At 46.9% G+C, this 14,164-nt stretch overlaps 1 protein-coding gene across 1 annotated transcript in view; it reads right to left on the bottom strand.

Annotated features, from left to right (window-relative positions):
- The window catches only part of LOC121432819 (calcium and integrin-binding family member 4), a 57,237-nt gene that overhangs the window by 5,536 nt on the left and 37,537 nt on the right, over positions 1–14,164 (bottom strand). Inside the window, exon 4 of the mRNA XM_041630961.1 lies at positions 7,675–7,816. Within this exon, the coding sequence (XP_041486895.1) occupies positions 7,675–7,816 (142 nt within the window). The remainder of the gene's footprint in view (positions 1–7,674; positions 7,817–14,164) is intronic.

The raw sequence follows: 14,164 nt of genomic DNA, 5'->3' as shown, positions 1-14,164 counted from the left end.
TCACACCGAGGCCAGAATATCCCTCGGGGCAGAAACTGGTGTCCAGGAGGTGAGTTCCAGGCCTCAAGGTGCTGTAGCCTTGCTGAGAGATTCTCAAAGCAGTTCTTGTTCAAGATGACCCCGGGGTTCAGATGAACATACAGGGATGGCTTTCCCGTCTCCACTGCAGCCATGGGTGGCCCATGACATCATTCTGGCCCCGGAAATATAAACTGAAGTGTCTTGGTGGCATTCCAAGAAAGCTTGGGAACAGCTGACTTATTTGTGTCTTTGAATGTGGATTTCACTTTTATTCTTTCCCCCATTCCCTCCGTACCACTCTCCCTGCCTGGAATAAAGATGAGAAGTCTGTGGGCACAGGACAACAGTCTCGTACCAGGACTTTACAGTTGAGGAAGCATAAAGGATTCTGGGCCCTTGCTTGCTTTCCGAAGTCATCAGTCCAGCTCTAGACTGCCTGACTCCAGACTTCTCTCTCTCTCTCTCTCTCTCTCTCTCTCTCTCTCTCTCTTTCTCTCTCTCTCTCTCCTTTCATTTGTTTATTGTTTGTTTGTTTATAACCAGGGACACTGCTACCTGTAGCTGGATACAATCCTAACAGATACAGTAATACAGCCAGCTAGAGAAGGAGCCTCCAAACCTGCCCAGGGGGCTTTGCAAAAGCCCGGAGGCCAGGAGATACCATTCCATCAAGTTGTTTCTCGCTTTGATTTAACTCCCAGGTGGTTGGAGTATGCAGTCAGGTTAGGGAGGCAGGAGGCTAATGCATGGCTTTCTAGACTTTTCAGAGGCTGAGATTGGTGGGGGCACAAGGGGTGTATCTTGCTAAGATGGAGATTTGATTCAGAGGTGTAAGTGGGGCCAGAGGATCCACATCTTTGGTCCCCTCCTGAACCTTACCCGGAGTCATCAGGTCAAGAGCATCAAGAGGTCTTTGGAGTTTCACAAGATCCCCTACCATGAGCATTACCAACACACTGGTCTCCTCTGTCTGCCTCTTTGCTCTTCCCTTTAATTCCCCTCTTCCTTCCTTATGTGCTTACTTCAGACTTACTGGGCAGCTTCTGTGTACTAGGGACTAGACGCAAGCATCCCGGAGTTCTGTCTCACACTAAGCTGACGGCTGCCTATGGTCACAAATTGTCAGAACCCAAAGACAATTCTGATTTGTCTGGGTGTCCTGAATGCAGGCTGGGGCACCAGTCCCAGGCATCTATTTATACTGAAGATTTAACTGAACTTTTGAAATCTCTTTGTGCTTGTTGTCCTTGGGGAAGGGGAATAACTGTGTGTGTTAGGGGCTTGGAGACGGATGAAGACAGATACAAGGACACTGGGGTGGAGTGGAGTGTCATCTGGTCCTGACTTGACCCCAACCACTCAGTCTGACCTCTGAGCACTGAAAATTCCCGTTTATAAAGCTAAGCAATGTTGGCCCTGTGTCTGGAAGACGCTTGTGGGCATCTACTGTCCTGATGGGCTTTGGGGGCTTTGTTTATTAGGCTCTGGAAACCATGGGAAGATGGTAGAGCACTCTTCCTCCTTCTTCCCCTCCCTCCCTCTCTCCCTCTCTCCTTTACTTCCTTCCCTCCTTCTGTCAAGACAAAGCCTCAAGTACCTCAAGCTGGCCTTGAACTCACTAAGTATGGGAGCATGACCTTGAACTTCTGCTTCTTCCAGCTTTCTCTCCTGAGTGCAGAGATTAGATTTCAGGCAAGAGATGTAACACCCAGCTTTTTCTGTCTCTGAGAAATGTCTTCTGGGGCCATGTTTAGTCATGAGACTCTGCTTTTCTTTTGACCATAGGTGACTGGACAAGGCTGATCCTCCAGCCATGGTATCAGATCATTGGCTTCGCTGAGCCGTTCAGCGCCTGCTGAGAAACTGAAACTGTGGCCAGTTGCTCGGTGTAGGATCTATAGGCCATGTGGGTACGAGGGCAGTCATCTTTAGTTCATGGACACAGATGAATAAACCTCAGGTCTGGGAAGGAAGAGGTTTGCTCCGCAGCTGTGCAGAGAAGCTGCCTGGCTTTCTGGCAACTTCTTCACTCTATCCCAGGCCTTCCCTTCTTTCATGGGGTCCGTACCTCTGTCTGTGGACATACTCCATACGAGACAGATGTCTGGAGCTGGGGTTGATGGTACTTGGCTTTTAATCCCAGTACTCTGGAAGTGGTGGCAGGAAGATCAAGATTTTCATGGTACCCTCGGTCTCATAATGAGCTAGTTTGAGGCTAGCCTGGACTACCATGAGCTCCACACCTCTTGGTGCGGATGCTTTCATAGAACCCTGGTGCTGTTTGGTGTGGCGGAGACTGTAACCCGCTTCCAGCCAACAGAATTTGGCAGGCGTGACAGGATGGGTGTCACTTTTGTGGCCAGGTCATGCCATGGAAGACTCCATTCTAACAGGAGACGATTCGAGGGCTGTTCCCTGCCCCCATTCTATTTGAAGACAAGGGGCTATGCTGGGAAGGCTATGTGACAGAAGAGTGGGGTGGCCTTCAGATGCTGAGGGCAGACTCCCGCTCCTAACCAGCATAAAGCTGGGGGTCAAAGGTTCATGAACACAAGAACTGTATTCTGCGAGCTGCTTGGCCAGAACTTTGGCTGGAATTTTGCGAGACTCTAAGATATGGGATCCTCTCTTATTCCAGCACTGGGAAGATAGGGGCAGATAGATCTCTGTGACTTCCAGCCCTCCAGGACTTCATAGTGAGACCCTGCCACAAAAAAAGAATAAAAGAAAGCAAAAGAGGAAAGAGGAGGAGGAGGCAGGAGGAAGGGGGAGGGAGGGGAGTGGAGGAGGAAAGAAGGAAGAAGGATCAGATAAGCCAAGCCTGGATTCCTAACTGGCAGGCACTCTGAAGCCACGAAGTGTGGCACCTGAGGTCGCTGAACTTTGGGGGATTTTTTTTTTTTTACCCAGCCCAGGCAGACTAAGATTAATTGTGCCTTATCTGTTGCTTCATGAGCTAGGTTTCTGTGACTTGCAACCCATGCACTCTTGGCTGAGACTGGAGGGCTGAGCTGGGCCGGGACCCTGCTAGAGGTGTCTTGTCCTGGAGAGTGTGACAGGACTTCAGTCAGCACAGCTGCCACCTCTGACAGAAGTGTGGCTGTGACCAGTGAGCTAGGACTGGCTCCTGGGATCAAAGGCGTTCTCCTGGGACACTTGGGACTGCTTGAGAAAGGAAGAAGGAAGCTGTAGGAGAACACACACACACACACCCCAGGCGGGACTGCTACACTGACAATATACAGTTGTGTGATTTCATTTTCGATTGAGATTCACTATGAATTTGTGTCTTGTACCAAATTTAAGATATTTAGGGCCGTTAGTTCTTCAAATATCTTTTCTACCCTTTGCTTTTGAGACTCTAATTGGATCAACTGGTTGCATATTCGACCTTTCTAACTCTGCCTGTCCCAAAAGCCATGTTCTTCCGTTCTCTCAATGTGTGCCCTCTGTTATTCAGATTTTTTTCTCTGCCTCTGTCTTCAGATTGGTCCTTTCCTCTGTTATCTCAATTGTCCTGTGAAGTCCACCCAGGGAGTTTTGATTTCAGATGTGTGTTTTTGTGTTTGTTTGGCTTGTTTGGTAGTGGGGTATGAACCTAAAGGCTATGGCATACTAGGTGAGTGCTCTATCATTAAGCTTCCCCCAGACATCTAATTTTTTTTATTTTGTAATATAGACTTGCTAAGCTTTCCAGGTTAGCCTTGGATGCACTCTGTAGCTCAGGCAGACTTGGACCATGTGAGCCTCCTGCTGCAGTGTACCACACAGCTGGAATTACAGGCCCAGCTTCTTCTCAGAGTCATATTTTTCTTTTTCTTTCTCTCTCTCTCTCTCTCTCTCTCTCTTGTTTTAAAAAGAGGAAAACATTTAATTGGGGCACTTGCTTACAATTTCAGAAGTTTAGTTCATTATCATCATGGTGGGAGACGGTGGCATGCAGGCAGACATGGTGCTGGAGAAGGAGCTGAGAATTCTACATCTTGATTCAAAGGCAACAGGAAGTGAACTGAGACACTGGGTTTGACTTGAGCATATACGAGACCTCAAAGCCCACCCCCACAGTGACACACTTCCTCCAACAAGGTCATACCCACCTCAACAAAGCCACATCTCCTAATAGTGCCACTCCCTATGAGCTTATGGGGACATTCAAACTACCAAGCTCAACTCACTAATCTCCAAAATCCCGTAACAATATCATAACACAAAATACATTTAGTCCAACTTCAAAAGTCCCCATAGTCTATCACTGTCTCAGTAATGCTTTAAAGTCCAAAGTTCAAAGTCTCTTCTGAGATTGATGAATCTCTTTACTATAATCCCCTATAAAACCAAAATCAAAAAGCAGATCACACACTTCCAACATATAATGGCACAGGATAGACATTATCATTCCAAAACACAGGGAAGGGAGCATGGTGAGGAAATATCAGACCAGAATAAGACCAAAACCCAGCTGGGCGAACCCCAAACTCTGCGTCTCCATGTCTGATATCAAATGCTCTTTAGATCTCCAACTCCTTTCAGCTTTGTTGACTGCAACACACTTTTCTCTCTTAGGCAGGGTCCACTCCCCGTTAGCAGCTCTTTTCAGCTGGTATCCCGTAGTTCTGGCATCTCCAACATCTTGGGGTCTCTAAGGCAATTCAGGCTTCACCTTCACAGCGTCACACGATAGCCTCTCTGGGCCTCCATTCAGGGACATCCCTAACAGCCCGTCTCAGAGACTTTCCTTAGTCGCTGAGGAATAATGGAGGAATATTCCATTACCCCTTCCTTCTATCCTTAAAACCATGGGGCTGAAGCTGCCAAGTTCTGCTGCTTGCTGGGGCTAGAACACGGTCCCCTTGTTCAATTACATCTTGACCAGCTATCTGTTTTCCTTCACTGCCTCCATAGCTGTATTTTTCTGATGAGGTTTCATATCTATTTATTGTGTGTGTGTGTGTGTGTGTGTGTGTGTGTGTGTGTGTGCATGCGAGAGGGCATGGGGAGGATTTTCTTTTATTTTATTGGAAATGGTTGTTGTGATGGTCAATCTTATGTGTCAATTTGACTTGGCTGAGGAATGCCCAGATAAAGGCAGAAAAAAAAAATTATTTCCTGGTGTGTCTGTGAGAGAATTTCTGGAAGAGATTAGCATTTGAATCAGCAAACCGAATAAAGAAGGTCACATTGAAATGTGCAGGAGACAGTCCTTTCGTGGCTGGGGGAGGGTGGTGGCCTCATGAGGCCTCATTCCTGAGTCAGAACTATTGGCAGTTGTGGGGGGGGGACTGGGAGGAACTTTCTTCAGTGGTGTAGCCACTGGTAAACTGCCCATGCGCCAGTAAACAACCCTTCAGCCACTCTTGTGTAGGCAACCCCAGTTAAATACGATGGATCTCTCTCTCTCTCTCTCTCTCTCTCTCTCTCTCTCTCTTTCTCTGTTTCTTTGTCTCTGTCTCTCTCACACACACACATGGATGGTGAGGGCTGGTAAGGAGGGGTACAGAGGGAGAGAAAGAAAAGAGGGTGAGGAGGTGAAATGACTATAATACATTGCATACAGGTCTGAAGTCATCAAAAAATAAAAAAAAAAAAAGAGCTGGAGAGGTGGCTTATGTGTTTGGAGTATGTATTGTTCTCGCAAGGGACCTGGTTTGGTTCTCAGTAACCACGCTGGGAGGCTTACAACCACCTAATCCAGAGGATCCAACGCCCTCTTCTGGCCAACTTGAGTACTGTGTGTGTGCATGCACACACACACACACACACACCTTTTAAATACATTAAAAACAAATAAAAATCAAAAACCAAGATCACACCCATCATTGTGCGTTGGCATCACCCAGCCCGATAAGGACCCAATAGCTGACAAGCGGAGGTCGGAGGAGCTTTTCCGTCTCTGCTCTGTCCTTGGTCAATGGTGCTCTCAATTCTTGTGCCTTTGGACTGAATTAAATCACCGTCTTTCCCGGATGTCCCACGCACAGTAGACTGTGTGGTTGCTGGTCACCAATGTCCCCCAAGTCCACCCCTACAGGTCCTTCTTTCTCTTTCTCCCTCTGCCCTTCCCTCTCTACCCCTGCATCCTTTTCCCTTCTGCTTCTCTTTCTCGTGGCTTCTGTTTCTCTGAAGAGCTGACGACAGCGGCGACGGCGGCTGTTTTAAGACTCTATCAGTGAATTTCAGTATCTGGGTCATGTCAGAGTCGGTCTTCCTTCTGGAGGCTGCAGCGAGATTTAAAGGAATTTCCTTGCATAGCAGGTCACTTTGGGGTATTGTAAATGTCTCAGTGTGGAGATGCGGAATTCTGTTCAGTTCTCCAAAACATTGCTGACATTTTTGGTTTAATTCAGCCTGCAATCCTGTCATTCAGGTTCTCCAGATTGGGGGGAAGTGGGGGTTTGTTTGTTTAGTTTGGGATCCAATCAGGAGCCTTGTGTATCCTAGGCAAGCATTCTACCATTGAGCTATAACACTAGCCCTTGGCTTTTTAAGACAGGGTCTCACTATGTAGTCCTGTTTGTCTTCAAACTTGTAATCCTTCTGCCTCAGCCTTCTGATTACCAGTGTGTGTGCCACCATACCTAGCAAGTTTAGGTTTTCCTCGGCCTGCATGGTTCTGCTCACTGATATCTGAGGACAGGAGGAGCTGGATGGCCTCCTTAAACAGAAAGGGCAGTGGTCATCAGTGCCAGTCTGCCTGTGCAAGCAAAGGAGTTTCCATGATGTACTCAGAGATGTTTATGGTCTGTTGGAAAGTGTCTCAGGATTTCTTTAGCTCTTTCCTTTTGGTTGCTTTGGAGAGATCTGAGTATCCCACTGGGCTTCGGGGACAATACAGGGCAAAGGGCAGACATCACAGATCATCTTTCTCAAGCCTTCACTTTCAAGATGAGAGAACGGGTTCTTGGGAAAATGAAATGACTTGTTCAAGACTAGGCAGCCACTGCATGCAGAACCGGCTCTGGTGCTCATGTCTCTCAAGTTCCCACCCAATCTTCTTCCTGCCAGACAAGCAATGTCTTCCCTTTCTCGCTGGTTTGCCCAGAGAGAGATCACTGAATAGCCACATCGGTGACCCCAGTGCCCTTGGATGGAGTTATGATTTGAACATGAAATAGAGCATTTGTTTCCCAGCTGCTGGCACTGCTTTGGGAGATGGTGGGACTTTTGGGAGGAGGAACCTATCTGGGAAGGGCATGGATTTCTTAAGGGGCAGGACTGGAGGCTTACAGTACCACCCAACATCCTGTGTTGCCTCTGATTCCTCTTTCACCAACGTGTAAGGAGGTGAGGCATCTCAAACACATGTGGCCTTCTGGTCACCCGCTGTCCCTGCATGATGGACTGTGTGCCTTCAGACACTCAATAAATCCTCCTTCACCTAAGTTGCTTCTTGTCACATATGTTGGTGACAGCACTAATAAAGGCCACTTATATAGATAACGTAGAGGGAAGGTCTATCAGAGTTGAGATTCCCAACCGGTTTTGTTATTTCACAGTATTTAAGAAACACAATATATACTCATAAAGACCAGATGAATCCCCGTTATACCATACCATCAATGAACTAACATTGCTGGATTTCAGATGTGGCAGATTCTCTTTGACCGCTTCCTCCTCCCCACTCAGCACCCCAACCACCCCAACCAAGGTACCCACCATAGATACGAAAGGCATATTCGATCTTCAGGCTGGGGCAGGCCTGCTCACTGAACACTGACGCCATGCCCAGGACATCTTCGAAAGAGAACACGCCGTTGTGGGAGAACACCCTGCAGATTCGGTCTCTGAAAGGGTTGACCTGTGAGGGGAGTGAGGGAGACAAGGTCTATCAGGGCCCAGGTGTTGCCTCCCCGGGCCTATCCCACTTGCCATTAGCACTGTGTCTGGGCCCAGGCAAAAAGAACAAGCTCAGGAGTAAAACAGGACCCTGGGTGTGACGGAGGAACCCAGGACCAGGGAGCCTGCTTGACATCACTCTGCTCATCCATGTCTCCTCCTGCACACACATTCCAGCATTCCAGTGGCTTGTGTGTGTGTGTGTGTGTGTGTGTGTGTGGTGTGCATGTGCATGTGTGGTTTTGGGTCGTGTTATTGAAGATTTTTTACGGCTATCAAATTTCCCTCCATTTTACATTTAAAACTCAGAAAATTTTTTAAAAAATGGATAAAGAATAAAACAAAAGCCATCTATAACCGAGTGCCCAGAGGTAACCAGTAGCATTGCTATAGCAGGCAGCAGACCTGGGTTTAATGCTGTGCCATTAGTTAGGGAGCAGCTGTCATACAGAGGCACTCACTGACTATCCCTCAGAGTTAAAGATTTCTCTAAAGTACAGAGATAATAGTTATGCTGCCATACGAGACTGACATGAGGAATGAGCAGAAGAATAACCCAGTGTCTGATAGAAAACTCAGCCAATGGGAGCTGCCAGTTGCTCCTTACCCACCACAGATGTCATAACCAATAGGGCAGTTTTCAGATGAGGTGCCAAGGCTGGAAATGAAGCTCAGCAGCAGAGCATTTGCCTAGCACGTGTGATGATGCCCTGGGTTCAATCCCCACCCCACACACGCCTCCACACCTACACACACACACACACACACACACACACACACAGTCCCAAATTACCAAGGGCCACGCTGTTTCCAACTCCGATTCCTTCAAACTGCCCTGATCTTAGCATGTGAGCTCCCTCCTCTACTGACATTCCTCCACGTGGGCTTGTGACATCCCAGCCACCATCGGCCAGTTTGGGTACAGCTCACTATTGCAGCTTGCGACTGTCCCTCTAGTCCCCAGGAATAGGCAGGTGGTGAGAGGACTTTCGGGGGCAGAGCTCATCAGAATTTGTAATAGTTTAGATTATAATTGTCTCCCCAAAGCCTGTGTGTTATAGGTGTGGTCCCCAGGAAGCAGCGGAAGCTTTAAAAGGTAGGTCCGTGAAAGGTTATAAGACATTAGTGAGATGTGTCCTCGGAGAGGATCATGGGACTTCAGTTCTTCTTATTACCTTTGCTTCCCAGGTGCCACGAGGTGGGCAGCTTCCTTCTCTACATATTGTGTTGTCTTTCAACAGACCCCGAAGCAATGGGGACAGTTGACCAAGGGCTGAAATTACAAAGCTGTAATCCCCTTCTAGCACGATCTGCTCTGGTGTTTTATTATAGTGACTGTTGATTCGTATAGAGCTCGGCAGGGAGGCACAGAGAAGGGTGCTTGGCAATCTTTAAAAGTAGCAAGTTTTTGTAGACCAGGCTGGCCTCAAACTCACAGAGATCCACCCGCCTCTGCCTCCCACGTGCTGGAATTAAAGGCGTGTGCCATCATGGGAGAGGGTAGAAGGGGAGGGGAGAGGAAAGGAGGGGAGCAGAAAAAAATATACAGCTCAAAAAATTTTTTTTTTTAAAAAAGTAGCAAGTTCAGCTTTGACACGCCCTCCTCTCACTCTCTGGAGCTCCATCCATTCCCTCATCCCAGGATGCCTTTCCCCAGTAGCTCAGCGCCCCCACCCAGCAGACCTTATCAGACTCCAACCTCTCTCTCTCTCTCATACTTCAAAACAAACCCTAATAACTCATACCTCCCTCAAATCCCTGTTCTTATATGTACCCTGACTAAGCCTCCTGACCCTGTAAGCCTTTAGAGCAGATGCAAGCATGCAGTAGTAGAGCCCCAGCTCCCCCGAAGTTCTAATCAGCTGAAGTGGTTCTCTGGGTTTTTCTAGCTCTTTTCTATGACAAGGCATCTCTTTAGAGCCCCGTGTTTCATGCAAGCCTCTCTGCTTCAGCTGGGCAATGACCTATCACGTAGCTTGAGCCGCCTGCTAAGGATCTATACCAGTGGTTCTCAACCTGTGAGTCATGACCCCTTAGCTGTTCGCCAAGACCATTGGAAAACACAAATATTTACATTACGATTCATAACAGTAGCCAAGTTACAGTTATGAAGTAGCAACAAAATAATTTTATGGCTGGGCCAGCACACCAGGAAGAACTGTACTAAAGGGGCACAGCGTTAGGGAGGTTGAGAACCCCGCTCTCTGGAGCTCCCACCCGGATCAGCCAATGCTTAGCTCTCTTGCTTCAGGTCTTCAGTTTTGACATTTGGGATATTTTCTTTTTCTTTCCTTCTCCTAGAACTCAGCCATACATTTACCCGTGTGGTTTTATTTTGTGCATCATTGTATTTGAGATGAGACATTGTGTGTCACTTCAGGTGGCTATGCAGCTCTCAAATTTTACTCAGCATACAGGTCACTTGGGGTCACTCTATAAAGCATGAATTCGTGTTTGACAGTTGTAGCGCTTCATCTGTGCAAGATGAAGAACCAGCTATTCCCCGTGACGCTTGTAGGTCCCAGTTTTGCACTGTGCATTTGAATATCTAAGAGGGTAGATCTTGTGGTAAGTGTTCTAAAAATTCAAGTCCAATATGGTGGTGCACACTTGTAATCCCAGCACTTGGGAAGCTGAGGGAGGAGAATTTGGGGGTCAGAGCCTACTAGCCTTGGCTACATAGGGAGTACCGGTCCAGCCAGGGATGTATAGCAAGACCTTGTCTCAAAAACAAAACAAAACAAGAGAACAATCTTCTAAAAATCGTGAAGAGTGTGATTGTCACATTATGGTGAGCACATGGTACATACTACATGCATACCACACATACTTTCACCTTCTGAGGCCTTGTGTCAGGTGGTCTAGAGCAGAGGTCAGCATGGTAGAGTGAATTGTGTCCCTCCAAAGTTCCTGTGTCAAAGTAGCAAATCACCACACCTCAGAATATGACTTCATTAGGAAGTAGAGTTGTAGCTACGATTCCCAAGGTTGAAGGGACATCACACAGAGGAAGGATCCTCATGACATACAATGTTGTCCTCATATGAAGGGACTGGACACATGTGTGTTCTCAGAGACTGCCACATGGAGGCAGAGGCAGACATCAGGGGGAAGCTTCTACAAGTCAAAGAATGAATGCCCAAGATCGCCAGCAACCCTTCAGAAGGTAGAGAGAGCCTGGAACTGACTCTTCGTCCCAGCTTCGTCCCAGTCTTCAGAAGGAGCCAACCCTGTCTACACACTCTTGGGCTTCCAGCCTTGGCAGTTAGGAGACAACATTTCTATTGTGTAAGTCACAGAGTGTGTGGTACGTAAGTAAATGAATGCACCAAGCAGGATGCTTTGTCCTCAGGTCATGGGAGCCTGATATATATATACACACACACATACATACATGTGCATCATAGGCATATACATATACATACATATATAATGTATTATGGATAAATATATACATGTTCCAGAAATGGCCATGATGCAAGGGAATCCAGGCTGACCCACCCAAAAAACCAAGTACACTTTAGGCTGGAGCTTCTGTTCTTTTACTTTAACATGCCCAGAAACACCTCCTATCTCTAATAGACACTGAGAGCTTGAACTCCTAGGTTGTGTTCCAAGTACCTAGCTAAGTGGCTTCATCAATTATGTGACCAAATGTTAGCTACCTTAACTCTTCTTGCAAATGGATATATGGCTTCACAGGATTCCTGCAAGGAATCCATAACCGAAGGCAATGTTTGTAACACAGACAAAAGTAAACAGAGAGAAAGCACCAGCGGTGAGGTATTTTCCTACTTGAAATGCAGCTTTCCTCCACACGGAAAAAGCTCAAGAATCCAGGCAGACAAAAACAAGATGTCCTTGCGTCAATTCTCTGAGCCTGTGCTCAGTCAGGCACAAGGCAGGTCACCATGCTCTCCTCCACCGCACTTCTCCAGCTAGGAAGAAGATGAAGTCTTTCTTCCCCTGGGGCCTCCTCCAACGCTGGCCTTGGCTGGGAGTGAGGGGGTTGATGGTGGTGGGGTTGGGGTGTCGGGGGGTTCCTGGAAGATCAATTTACTTTCCCTTTGACCCATCTCATTTGACTTACACACACGCGTGCGCGTGCGCGCACACACACATACACACAGAGGGGAGGTTGGCAATGTGGTATCCTCTAGGTAAAACAATCACCATCTTAATTAGGCCAGCTGTGCCTGTTTTCGAACAAGCATAGAGTTAGGGCCTGCTGGCTGCTGGGGTTTCCTCAGAGAAGGAGGAATTTAGGAGAGCAGGAACCCTCTTCTGAGACTCCAGCCACTCTTCCCAGCCCTTTGCATGCAATTCTATTCTAACAGCAAATGACGTAGGGGTCTTGGGGTGGTTAGGGAAAGGGGACCCCCCCATCTGTGTGACTGTGGGGAAGCCATCATTCATGCTGGGTAAAGATTTTCTGGCACGGCAAGGTCACTCGTGGTCCTTTAGGCAACCCCTCATCTGGACTCTGGAAGTCCACTAAACTCCTTGGTTCCTTAGGTTGGACTTTTTGTTGTTGGGGCCTTATAAGGCGAGTGCATATGTTTATATCTTCCCAGAGAAGGAATTCTCGGAATATACATTCCCCCCTCAGACTGGAAACCCAGAGGTTGGTAGTTGATGACAGCAAGAATAACGGCGTAGACACTGCAACCTTGGAAAATGCAGAGACGGTATTTCTGAAGACGAAGAGAAGAGGCACGTCTCACGCTGCCGCGCCTCTGTGAAATACTTAAAAGCACAGATGTTTCTAACTTGGATTTCTTAGGTTTTGATTTAACGATGAACTACATGAAGAGCCTTGTGTCTCTGAGCCACTAAAGAGGAAGCTGTCACAGAATAATAATAAAAACATCATTTCTAGTTGTGTGTGGTGGTACAGGCCTGTCATTCCAGCACTGGGGAGGTTGAGGCAGGAGGACCACGAGTTCAAGGCTGACCTGGACTACATGGCAAAACCCAGTCTTAAATAACAAAAAGCAGGGGATGCAGAACTAGCTTAGTCAGTGGAGTGCTTGCCATGCAATCCCACGAACCTGAGTCTAGATCCCACAGAACTCAGGGTGGTAGAGCACATTTGTAATCTCGATGCTAGGCAGTTGGGGACAGGAGGGTATTGGGAGCTCACTGGCCAGCCAGTCTAGCCGAATTGGTGGACTCCAAGTTCAGTGAGAGTCTCTGTCTCAGAAAAAAAAAAAATTAGAATGGAGAGTAATTGAGGAGGACTCCTGACATTGACCTCTGACCTATGTGTGTGCACATACACGCACACACACACATACACAAACATGTACATGCATATACCCGCCCCCCACACGCATGCACACATAAACATGTATACACATACATACCATATATACATATATACCACACACACACACACACACACACACACACACTGCACCACTACTTATGGGTGAAATGGAGTATAATCATTGATGGAAAGTCTGTCTATGACAGAAAGAAAAATAGTGAATTGATGCTAATTTCCTTGGAGATTTTCTTCAGGGTACTGTGACCAGGACAATAAGTCCAGACATTCAGAAATTGCAGCAGGGATCATTGATCTGGTTAGGTTTACTTTTTCAGAATTTTGTAGCAATGCATACACTAAGCTCTGATCAGAGAAGCGTGACTGGGCATCTTTCCAACCACAGGGAGGCTTGCTGGCTGTCTCGAGACAGCACTCTCAAAAGAGCCGTACACCCATAGATGAGTTACATTTTTTTCCCCTACACAAACAAGTGTTTCACACTTGCTGACCTGTTATGATGACAAGTGGTGGTTGACATTTTCTACCTTTTATTTTGCTAATAATATTTTATACTATTTGTAATGTATACGCAGCTATTGCTCACCAAGAGGAAATGCAACTTCATTTGACTACTCAAGAGAAATTAGGTGACTCATGGTAACGAGGGTGCTTCTCCATTGTAACTGGCATTTTGGAGAGGCTGTCTTGAAGTGGCGTTTCAAAATATGGTATCACCTATAAAAAGTGTTTACATGGACATACCTTTAAATATTAGAAACAGATTTTTTTTCCTAAACTCTTTGAAATTTGCCCAAATAATGTAGGCGGATATTGGATCTGCTTATTTAAAAATCTAAAAACGTGAAGCTTTCCAATTAGCTTGTAAAACCGCTGGCTGACATAAAGGAAGACGCACGACGCCTAGCTCCATTCAATAAAAAGCCTTTAATTGGTAGATGGGGTTGAAAACTGAGTGCTGTGATTTAATACATGCGGTCCCATGATACCCTTCTCCTCTTTGAATCAGTTATGACAGCTATT

The sequence above is a fragment of the Microtus oregoni genome, unplaced genomic scaffold (genome assembly GCF_018167655.1).
Source record: "Microtus oregoni isolate MIOR12 unplaced genomic scaffold, Mior012 000036F_ref0000092, whole genome shotgun sequence".
NCBI lineage: Eukaryota > Metazoa > Chordata > Mammalia > Rodentia > Cricetidae > Microtus > Microtus oregoni.
This window is presented reverse-complemented; position numbering and strand designations above follow the sequence as displayed.